General features: G+C 40.2%; 1 protein-coding gene across 5 annotated transcripts in view; it reads left to right on the top strand.

Moving 5' to 3' along the window:
* Window positions 1-12,159, top strand: part of myom1b (myomesin 1b) — a 126,790-nt gene that overhangs the window by 48,067 nt on the left and 66,564 nt on the right. For 3 of the 5 annotated variants that reach the window (XM_034170984.1, XM_034170970.1, XM_034171001.1), the window contains 9 exons: window positions 543-560; window positions 6,816-7,012; window positions 7,097-7,223; window positions 7,677-7,861; window positions 7,932-8,046; window positions 8,141-8,297; window positions 8,730-8,836; window positions 9,775-9,819; window positions 9,921-10,057. In XM_034170984.1, the coding sequence (XP_034026875.1) occupies window positions 543-560; window positions 6,816-7,012; window positions 7,097-7,223; window positions 7,677-7,861; window positions 7,932-8,046; window positions 8,141-8,297; window positions 8,730-8,836; window positions 9,775-9,819; window positions 9,921-10,057 (1,088 nt within the window). The remainder of the gene's footprint in view (window positions 1-542; window positions 561-6,815; window positions 7,013-7,096; window positions 7,224-7,676; window positions 7,862-7,931; window positions 8,047-8,140; window positions 8,298-8,729; window positions 8,837-9,774; window positions 9,820-9,920; window positions 10,058-12,159) is intronic. The other 2 variants (XM_034170977.1, XM_034170993.1) reach the window with 1 other exon arrangement.

The raw sequence follows: 12,159 nt of genomic DNA, 5'->3' as shown, positions 1-12,159 counted from the left end.
TGGTTGTCCAAAACCATCATGTTAATAAAATACACAAAACTCTGTTAGAGTTCTTTTTTTTTTTATTTTGAAATTTCAAGCTTCTTTTTTATTGATATTCTAATGAAGAAAAAATATTCATGTGGAAACATGACAAGACTTTTTCACAGTACGGTCCATCATATGAAATGGATTATGAAGTCATTTGTTGTGCTTTGTCACACAGTGATGTCATATTTGTGTGGAAATCGATTGTCATCCTTCCTGAAGTACAGTGCGCATGACAAACACACTCACTGGCTGCTCGACTGTACGTGTGCATGTCGTTTTAACCACAATGACGTAATACCCAGATGTCACTTGTTGGCCATCTTGTCTTCATTTTTCACTCCCTGTTAGATGAAGACATTTTGCTGTAGTTATAGTTACAGGTTGATGTTTTGAATACAGTTTTTTTTTTCTGCTTGTCACGTTTTAATGTTCTGATTAAAATTGTAATATTTAAATGGCTCCTTGGCCTGTTTAAAATGCCCTCTTTTGCTTTTCTCTGATAACTCCTATAGGGGGAGGCATTCCTCATGGTGTGTTGCTGGAGATGGGGCCGGGGGGTAATGTGGGCCAACTAACAGAGCACAGGCCAGGCTGGACGGCCACGCATGAACCTGTCCAGCCCCTCCCCGACACTATGCAAAACCGCAAAGCTCAGACTGACACGAAAACCAGGGCAGGGAGTGGGGCCAAGGGTGCACCCAAGGCTGGTTGCAGTGGCCTCGCAGAGCCTGATCCCGTGAAGGGTAAACGCGAGGGGGGCGACAGAGACCGTACGTCTTGTGCGCCTCACCTGGCAAAAGACCTGGTTTCAGAGTCTGTGTCAGACTCAGTTTGCAAGTCACTTACTGATGTATTCCAGTGTGCACGCTTAGACCTGGCTACCCCTGAAGGTCACACGTTAGATGCAGTCACTGAGTCTGAACAACCACGTAAGTTATCTGTGCAGACTTGTGGTGATCACAATGCAAGGCCCAGGACACAGTCGACAGGTGAGAACCAGTCAGTGACACCAAAATGTCTGTTCATTTTAAGACACTCAACAAGCATTCTGATAATATATACTGTAAGTCTCGCCCTGGGCCATCTCCCATACACATGTTGGCAAATATTGTAAACACAGCAGCAGAGATGGAATATTACTATTGAGTCATTCACAATAATTAAAATAGTAAACACTCATTTGTAAACAGACTTGTACATAGGGCTTATTGAGTGTTGCCACAGTAACTTTGAACTTGATACAGTTACTTCATTAGCAGTTGTGGACAACTTGTCAGCAGCTGCTGAATGTAACTAATAAAGTAACTAGTAATCTAACTTGGTTATTTTTAAGATTGAGTACTCAGGATAGTAACTATTAGTTACTTTGCTGATTGCTCAATCTTAAGAGTGACCAAGTTAGATTACGAGTTACCTTATTAGTTATATTACTTATTAATTACAAGTTGTTGGCAGCTGCTAATCAAGTAACTGCATAAAGCTGCTAATGAAGTAACCCTATGAAGTAACTACACTCAACAAAAATATAATGCAACACTTTTGGTTTTGCTCCCATTTTGTACGAGATTAACTCAAAGATCTAAAACTTTTTCCACATACACAATATCACCATTTCCCTCAAATATTGTTCACAAACCAGTCTAAATCTGTGATAGTGAGCACTTCTCCTTTGCTGAGATAATCCATCCCACCTCACAGGTGTGCCATACCAAGATGCTGATTAGACACCATGATTAGTGCACAGGTGTGCCTTAGACTGTCCACAATAAAAGGCCACTCTGAAAGGTGCAGTTTTGTTTTATTGGGGAGGATACCAGTCAGTATCTGGTGTGACCACCATTTGCCTCATGCAGTGCAACACATCTCCTTCGCATAGAGTTGATCAGGTTGTCAGTTGTGGCCTGTGGAATGTTGGTCCACTCCTCTTCAATGGCTGTGCGAAGTTGCTGGATATTGGTAGGAACTGGTACACGCTGTCGTATACGCCGGTCCAGAGCATCCCAAACATGCTCAATGGGTGACATGTCCGGTGAGTATGCCGGCCATGCAAGAACTGGGACATTTTCAGCTTCCAAGAATTGTGTACAGATCCTTGCAACATGGGGCCGTGCATTATCCTGCTGCAACATGAGGTGATGTTCTTGGATGTATGGCACAACAATGGGCCTGAGGATCTCGTCATGGTATCTCTGTGCATTCAAAATGCCATCAATAAAATGCACCTGTGTTCTTCGTCCATAACAGACGCCTGCCCATACCATAACCCCACCGCCACCATGGGCCACTCGATCCACAACATTGACATCAGAAAACCGCTCACCCACACGACGCCACACACGCTGTCTGCCATCTGCCCTGAACAGTGTGAACCGGAATTCATCCGTGAAGAGAACACCTCTCCAACGTGCCAAACACCAGTGAAAGTGAGCATTTGCCCACTCAAGTCGGTTACGACGACGAACTGGAATCAGGTCGAGACCCCGATGAGGACGACGAGCATGCAGATGAGCTTCCCTGAGACAGTTTCTGACAGTTTGTGCAGAAATTCTTTGGTTATGCAAACCGATTGTTTCATCAGCTGTCCGAGTGACTGGTCTCAGACGATCTTGGAGGTGAACATGCTGGATGTGGAGGTCCTGGGCTGGTGTGGTTACACGTGGTCTGCGGTTGTGAGGCTAGTTGGATGTACTGCCAAATTCTCTGAAACGCCTTTGGAGACAGCTTATGGTAGAGAAATGAACATTCAATACAGGAGCAACAGCTCTGGTTGACATTCCTGCTGTCAGCATGCCAATTGCACACTCCCTCAAATCTTGCGACATCTGTGGCATTGTGCTGTGTGATAAAACTGCACCTTTCAGAGTGTCCTTTTATTGTGGGCAGTCTAAGGCACACCTGTGCACTAATCATGGTGTCTAATCAGCATCTTGATATGGCACACCTGTGAGGTGGGATGGATTATCTCAGCAAAGGAGAAGTGCTCACTATCACAGATTTAGACTGGTTTGTGAACAATATTTGAGGGAAATGGTGATATTGTTTATGTGGAAAAAGTTTTAGATCTTTGAGTTCATCTCATACAAAATGGGAGCAAAACCAAAAGTGTTGCGTTTATATTTTTGTTGAGTGTAAAAGTAACTAATGTGCATGACAAATATGAATGTGTAGTGACAAGAAAGCTGAAGTGCGAGATGTATCACTAAGTGGTCGCCACTAGATAAGAAAATGATTGTATGATGAGGTCATGTGACATTAAATGATTTAAAAAAAGCCATATATTCAGCAATACCCTTTAGCTAGAGAGATGATCTCAGGTGTATATGATTCGGCCAGTAGATTGCCACATGTTGATTTGTACGCAACATCACCGTCATTATCACATCATATAGACCAGCTGATGTTACTATGTTTGCTGAGTCATATGCAGTCAAATCATTCTTCTAGCTCTCTTAGTTTTGATGTTACTGCAAAAAACCTGAGTTTTAGACTATTCAGTGACCTTTTGACCTTGAGCTTTGACCTTCATATTCGTGACATGCAGATATGTCATCACTAGCAAGTCACATGTGCGACATGAATGAAATCTGCCAAGCTGTTCCTGAGATATTCCTCTGGACGCACGCACACACACACACACACACACACACACACACACACACACACACACACACACACACACACACACACACACACAAAGTGATTAAATTTGTCTCACAATCTCTGTGGCCTTTACTAAACATTACTTTTTTCCCCACTAAATATTAATATATCCATTTAATATTAAAAGAACACTTTGTACTTTTTTCTTCCACATAAAAAGACAGATGTGTACTGTAAGTTCTGCAAGCTTCTACTTCCATATTTACAGGTATTTGACATAGAATAATCACGTCAGTAGTTGGAGTTTTCTGTTGCTCCTCTGTTGAAAGGTAAGTCACTCTGCGGCACCAAAGTGTACTTTCTTTGTTCTTTGACGCTCAAAACAGTCACGCTTCTCTGGTGTTTCACTGGGCTGTCACACGTCCTCGCACTTGAGTCTTTCACCATGCACCTTCCAGTCTGCTGCCACTTTAGGCGCATGGTGCACATTAACACACAGACACATGACTACCGTATGTCACAGCAGGAGATAGCCAAACACACCCTGGTCAACAATGGGTGACCTCACCAAAACATGAGTGGGACATTCTGTGATTCTTTCAACTATTTGTCATCCTTAAATATAGAAGAAAGTTCACATGAATATTTGTGAAAATTTATTATCTCCACATCATTATTTTTATAAGGTTGGTCTCAGAAGTGTTAAATGTAGGGGAAACTGGGACACAGTGGATCAGAAATGTTGTTTTGTGGCAGTATAAACACATTATGCATAGGTTTAGGTCATTCTATTGTGGATTTAATACAGCAAGTCGTTGTTTATAAGGCTGTGTTATTTATGTCTCCCCAAGTGTAATTTATAGGTGTTTAACATCGATTTTAAAATTTTTTGATTCACTGTGCCTGGGACACTAATTCACGGGCCACGGTGAATCAATGTCCGGGGCACAGTGAATCAACTTAGAATATAATGAAAAAACACATGATTATGAAATTTCTTTAAAATTCTTTTTTAATCCAGCAAATCAGCTATGTAATGTGTGAGTGTCTTATATAGTGATATAAGTCATTTAGAAACTATTATAAATACAACTGTCATAATTTCTGTTCAAACTGTTTTCTACATACACAAATTATAGAAATAATTAAAGGAAAAATAAATGTATAAGCTTCAACAAGTAATATTTGTCATCTACTTGATACTGGGGCTTAGTAAATCACTTTCTAGACTGCTTCACTGTGCCCCAATTCACTGTGCCCCGGGTGCATGTGACACACGAGTCATGTCATCAAATACTTGATAGTCTAGAGAAGACATAACACATGCTCATCAGTTGGACAGGGTAGTCTTCTAACTAATAATTTTTTGGACCACTTTTCCTTTGTTGTGAGAAATAAATACAAAGACACTGACATCCACAAAATTTACTTTTGATAGGAAAAAACTGACTTCACTCGCCACTTAGTTTTACCCTTAATGTATCAAAAAACAAAACACTAATTTATAAGGGGGATGTCTTGATGAATAAAAATTTGACATAACTGCTGCAAATATATATGTAGTTTCGCAGATATAGCTACTGATTCACTGTGCCCCTTGATTCACTGTGCCCTGGTTTCCCCTAATGTTTGTGTTATATTTTTGTACACCTTACCAAACCGTAACCTCATTCTGTGTTGGTTTTCATATGTTTGTGTTGGAACAAAAAAAATGTGTGTCGTTAAATGGAGAAATTTAAGAAAGAAGGACTTGCCATTGTTTGAAAAGAAATGCAGCAAACAACAAATTGAGGGGCCACTAACTTTTATTATATGAATTTAGCTTTGGCTTTGGTTTTAGGTTTTTTTTACACCGAAACCCAGAAAAAAAACCACACCTAAAGAGCTAAAATCTTAATATGTTGTTGTGTAAACATGAAGATTCCCAAAAAGCTTTAGAATGCCAATTAAGGGTCTTGATGGGGCTTGGAGCCTATCCCAGCAGTCATAGGGCATGAGACAGGGTTCACCCTGTGACAGAACACTAGTCTGTCACAGGGCCTCATATAGGCATACAAACGCATTCACACCCACACGCACTCCTACAGTCAATTTAAAGCTTTCAGTACACCTAACGCGCATGTCTTTGAATGTGGGAGGAAGCCAGAGCACCTGGAGGAAACCCACGCGAGCACAGGGAGAACATGCAAACTCCACACAGAAAGGCCACAGGTGGGAATCTAACTCACAACCTTCTTGCTGTGAGGCAACAGTGCTAACCACTAAGCCACCGTGCTGCCTTCAACATGTACGTGAATAATTAAATATACAAATTAAATTAAATTATTTACCTTCAACATACAAATGAATCACAGTACAAAAAGTATTAAACAAACAAGACCTGATAAGAAATAAAAATACACATGGAAAATAATTTAATAACTTTACTCTGGTTTGACATCCTGCTTTTCCATCTACTCGAGGCGATGTTTGCTGCCTTCGCGCAATTTGTCAGTTTCACTTATTGGGTTAGTGTATACATTCCAGCAGGAACAAACATGATTTTTAGGGTTGACAAACAGTTTTGACCATTAACCTTTATTAAAAAAAAATGCTATAAAGTTAGCAGAACTAAATGTAATGGAAGCTAATTGGTCAGCTAATGGTTTTCAGAATTAGCTAACAAGTTAATCTGGTAGCAAAAAAGTTAGCATCACTAATTAGCTGTTAGCAGGTTAGCTGAACTGTGCCAGCCACTGAACAAATTAAGGTTTCACCAAGATTCAAACTTGCATTGTCTGATTCAGGGTCAAGATCACCAATAACGACAGTCCCCAGTAACGTGCTTAAAGGATTTGATTCTGGCCTTAAACTGGAGGGAATATGAGGTTTTATAACCATATATATTGTTCCACTTGTGACATGGCTTGTTGCACATATATCAAGCATGGTTAACTGCAAGGCTACAGTTCCATTTAAAGGGTGGTTCATAGTGGAACACTGAAGTCTAACATCATAAAGCTGCAGAACTCTATACTCATCCAATATGGTTTTCAGAGAATCTTAAAGAGGTAAATTAACCGAGGCATCAGTAAAGAAGAAAAAGGGATTTGGAGATGAGAAATATTACCTCACAGTCATGCTTTAAATTTCCATTATGTCATAGTTTCTCTGCTTGTGCAAAGTTCTGTTTTCTGTTATCTCAGCATCTCCTGCTCCACCCTACGACATCACTGTCCTGGAGTGTGTACGTGACTCCATGGTGCTGGCCTGGAAACAGCCAGCGTTTATTGGAGGTGCTGACATCACCGGTTACTTTGTTGATTACCGTGAGGTCATTGATGGAGTGCCTGGGAAGTGGCACGAGGCCAACGTCAGAGCTGTCAGTGAGAGAGCCTACAGAGTGAGTAGACCCTGATATGTAACCTGCATCACATGTCTTATTATAGGCACAACCACGAGCACAACTTCTGGTCTGTGTCCTCAGGTGTCTGAACTGAAAGAGAACAGGAAGTACCAGTTCCAGGTACGAGCAGCCAACATCGCAGGTGTTGGCATACCGTCTCTGCCTAGTGAGACCTTCTTATGTGAGGAGTGGACTATTGCTGTCCCAGGTGATCTCATTCTTCCCCAACACTTTTAAAATTAACAGTATCCCTGCCCACTTGAACAGTCTATCATGTGGGGGCTAGAGTTGAGAGTGTCGCACTTCTGTCTAAACATTTGCCACTCTATATCTCCAAGGCCTTTTAGCCCACATTTACCAAACTTGGTACATAGGCAGTGCCAGTAAGCAGGAGTGGGGGATGGGGGTGATCACCATAACAACAATGACCGAGGGTCACTGAGTACAAAATCGGATTTTGACACAACTTGTCACACTGATTGGACCCAAGTAGCATGAATTAGGGCTTTTTTCTGACAGCAGACATTTTACCAAGTACGGAAAAAAGTTAGAAAGCGAGGGTTAGACACATTATCAACGTTCATTGGTACTGATATTATTTGCATTTAACTGGAAAACCTGTTTCTGCAATGTCTTCTTGATCATGCTGTTTGGTCCACAGGACCTCCTCATGATCTCCAAATAAGAGAGGTGCGCAGCGACTCTCTGGTGTTGCTGTGGAAAGAACCTGTATACCAGGGTCGTGACCAGGTGAACGGGTTCTATGTTGACATGAAGGAAGCAGATGCAGAAGAGGAGGCATGGCGAGGAGTCAACAATAAGGCTACTGAGAAGACATACATGAAGGTGAGCCCTTATCCTGAGAGATTCTGTGAAAAGTGTCATCTGGACTAAGACTTTGAGTTTCGATTTCCAGATTAAGAATCTGAAGGAAGGAGACCCGTACGTGTTCCGTGTGCGTGCTCAGAATAAAGCCGGTGTTGGAAAAACTTCAGAAGTCAGTGAACCAGTTGTGGCCCTGACCAAACCGGGTAAGCGAGACACGTGAGGAGGAGGAGGAGGAGGAGGAGCACTTTGACTATAAACTCAGTATAAATTCATTTCATTATCACCTTTGGCTGTCAGGCACCAAGGAGATAGTCGTGGATGTTGACGATGACGGCGTGATCTCCCTGAACTTTGAATGCCTTGACATGACCCCCGACTCGAAATTTGTGTGGTCCAAAAATTACGAGGAAATCACCGACTCCTCCCGCTTGGCAATAGAGACCAAGGGAAACAAGTGAGATGAGATCATTTGTTAAAGGTGTCATTTTGTATACATTTCAAGCAAGCTAATACAGGTCACAAGGTGATCTAAACACAAATGTAGCTTGCACAAGCACACACACACACATTGTATTTCATTGAAGTGATGCATTCTTATAAATAAATATCATCAGATCTCAAAGTAAACTGGAATCCAGAATGGAATTTCTGTGACATACAGTATGTCACAGAAATCAAACATGAACTTGCTCATAACTCTGTATTTTTGACATGCACATACATAGAATTATGGAATTTTTGGGATATTTATGATAAAACACCAACTACAGTATTTAAATGTAAAATATACATAGATTAAAAATTAATATTACAGAATATAACACATTTCAACTAAATATGTTTTATCAACTTGCCTTAATTACTCTTCCTTAATTTTTTCCTGCAGGTCCAAAACTGTGTTCAACAGTCCTGGGGAGGAAGATATTGGCATTTACTCATGTCTCGTTACACACACTGATGGAGCTTCATCCAGCTATAATCTCTCCAAGGACGGTAGGTCACACAACAAATGATCACACTTTGAAACTAGAGCAATCAGAGATTTCTGTTGTCTGCCAATCCAAATCTGAATCATCTGTAAAATTCAATGGTCTTCCATGCCCTAATATCTATCTGTGGTGCAAATTTGGTGAGAATCCCTGAAGTAGTTTTGAAGAAATCCTACAAAGCCTATATAAAGTGAAATCTTCATCCAGAATCCGGATTCAGATCTGGATCACCTACAAAATTTAATGGCATCTTCTATGGCTGAATATGTATCCGTGATGAAAATTTGATGAGAATCCGTGAAGTAGTTTTGACATAATCCTTGAAAACCTAAAGTGAAATCTTGACCCAGAATCTGAATTTGAAAAATTTCATGGAGTCTTCCATAGCCTAATATGTATCTGTGTTGAAAATTTCCTCAAAATCCGTGCAATAGTTTTGACGGAATCCTGCTAACAGTAATCCTTCAAAGCCTATATAAAGAGAAATCTTGATCCAGAATCCGGATCATCTCCAAAATTTAATGGGGTCTTCCATGGCCTAATACGTATCTGTGTTGAAAATTTCATCAAAATCTGTGCAATAGTTTTGACGTAATCCAAATTGATAAATAAACACCAATGATTTTATTACATCCTTGGCATAAGTAATCAAGTGGTCCACGGTGGTGGAAGTGGTTACCATGCTTGCCTCACAAACAGAAGGTTCCTGGTTTGAAGTGACCTTCTGCATCATTCTCCATGTACATCTGGAGTTGCCTGCAGGAGGGCGGCTGGTGTAAAAAAATATGGTGTATAAACTTGTAGAAGCAAGTTTATACACCATATTTTCGACCAGGGAGAAGTCAAAAGAAATTATTTTAAGTAATCCTATACATCTGGGGAAATAAATTACCTCATTTCTTTTTTCTCTTTATAATTTATTTCACTCACGCTGCTCCACAGAGTTGAAGAAGCTGCTGCAGATCAGCCATGACCACAAATTTCCCAGTGAGTGTATCTCAATCGTACAGTGTTACATCTGTTTAATGATGTCACAGACTGAGCTGATGTTTTTGGAGCTTTCTCTAATTTATCCTTCTTCAACATAGTTATTCCTCTGAAGTCAGAATTGGCTGTGGAGATGCTGGAGAAAGGGAAAGTTCGATTTTGGCTGCAAGCAGAGAATATGTCAGCGAATGGCAAAGTCGATTACGTGTTCAATGATAATCTTGTCTCTCAAGGAGAGGTGAGTGAGCAGCAAAGAAACATCAACCCAGTGTCATTTCTAACCAATGTAGTGACTGCAACAGTCTGCACTTCAGCAGGCTGCTTTACATAAGAATTTTTTTTTATCTGTTTTTAATCTTAAAGCTAAAGAAAGCAAAACCTACTAGATTCCATAACAATACATGCAAGTAAATCATCACTTTTACAGCAAGTTGGCTTTAAATAAGGCTGTGTCTACTGTTTACAGGTCAATATGTTTGCGGTTTCATGTAAAACATTATCCAAGTGCCACAATTTTATATTTGTTCATGTGGCCACACCCCTGCTAAATGAAATTTATTCCTAAAATGGTTTGTTTTGCATTTTCATAACATATGTCTTGGAAGTCTGTGTCTGGGCTGCTGTTTGCTCTGAGTCGTGCTTAGTGAGACAAGGAGCAGCCTGAAGATGAAGAAGAAAAAAAGTTTTCAGAAATAATGTTTAAATTGTTTTAATGTTTAATCACTTAAAAAGAAAAATTTAAATCCAAAGGGTGAGTCAAATTTTTAGAAGTACTCCATATGTGGCCTGTTATCATATTTTTAGGTTTGGGGTATTTGGTGATTTTGTGCAATATGCTGTTATTTGCACATTCACATTTGTGAAATAAACACATTGAGCAATATTTTGGAGCAAAGCCTATCAAAATGAAGTCAAAGCAGGCCGACATTTACGCGCATGAGTGGAAAGTTATTAAGATTGTTCATAGATTGCTCAAATACAACAATTGTGAACAAATATTTCCTGAATTCTCCACGTAACAACATTAGCTTAGCTCATCATACATTTATTACATGGTTACGAACATTATGGAGTATCGCTATTAAAATTAAAACTCATTTCATACCCTGATATAAAAATGACACCAATGAGGTTTGTCTTAAGAAACTTCACTTTGTTTTATGTTATAAAAGTTATTTGAGTTTTCCTACCAAATTTCAATCAATCAATTCAATCAATTTTATTTATATAGCGCCAAATCACAACAAACAGTTGCCCCAAGGCGCTTTATATTGTAAGGCAAGGCCATACAATAATTACATAAAAACCCCAATGGTCAAAACGACCCCCTGTGAGCAAGCACTTGGCGAAAGTGGGAAGGAAAAATTCCCTTTTAACAGGAAGAAACCTCCAGCAGAACAAGGCTCAGGGAGGGGCAGTCTTCTGCTAGGACTGGTTGGGGCTGAGGGAGAGAACCAGGAAAAAGACATGCTGTGGAGGGGAGCAGAGATCAATCACTAATGATTAAATGCAGAGTGGTGCATACAGAGCAAAAAGAGAAAGAAACACTCAGTGCATCATGGGAACCCCCGAGCAGTCTAAGTCTATAGCAGCATAACTAAGGGATGGTTCAGGGTCACCTGATCCAGCCCTAACTATAAGCTTTAGCAAAAAGGAAAGTTTTAAGCCTAATCTTAAAAGTAGCGAGGGTGTCTGTCTCCCTGATCTGAATTGGGAGCTGGTTCCACAGGAGAGGAGCCTGAAAGCTGAAGGCTCTGCCTCCCATTCTACTCTTAAAAACCCTAGGAACTACAAGTAAGCCTGCAGTCTGAGAGCGAAGCGCTCTATTGGGGTGATATGGTACTATGAGGTCCCTAAGATAAGATGGGACCTGATTATTCAAAACCTTATAAGTAAGAAGAAGAATTTTAAATTCTATTCTAGAATTAACAGGAAGCCAATGAAGAGAGGCCAATATGGGTGAGATATGCTCTCTCCTTCTAGTCCCTGTCAGCACTCTAGCTGCAGCATTTTGAATTAACTGAAGGCTTTTCAGGGAACTTTTAGGACAACCTGATAATAATGAATTACAATAGTCCAGCCTAGAGGAAATAAATGCATGAATTAGTTTTTCAGCATCACTCTGAGACAAGACCTTTCTAATTTTAGAGATATTGCATAAATGCAAAAAAGCAGTCCTACGTATTTGTTTAATATGCACATTGAATGACATATCCTGATCAAAAATGACTCCAAGATTTCTCACAGTATTACTAGAGGTCAGGGTAATACCATCCAGAGTAAGGATCTGGTTAGACACCATGTTTCTAAGATTTGTGGGGCCAAGTACAATAACTTCAG

This window comes from Thalassophryne amazonica, chromosome 1, assembly GCF_902500255.1.
Source record: "Thalassophryne amazonica chromosome 1, fThaAma1.1, whole genome shotgun sequence".
Taxonomy (NCBI): Eukaryota; Metazoa; Chordata; class Actinopteri; order Batrachoidiformes; family Batrachoididae; genus Thalassophryne; species Thalassophryne amazonica.
This window is presented reverse-complemented; position numbering and strand designations above follow the sequence as displayed.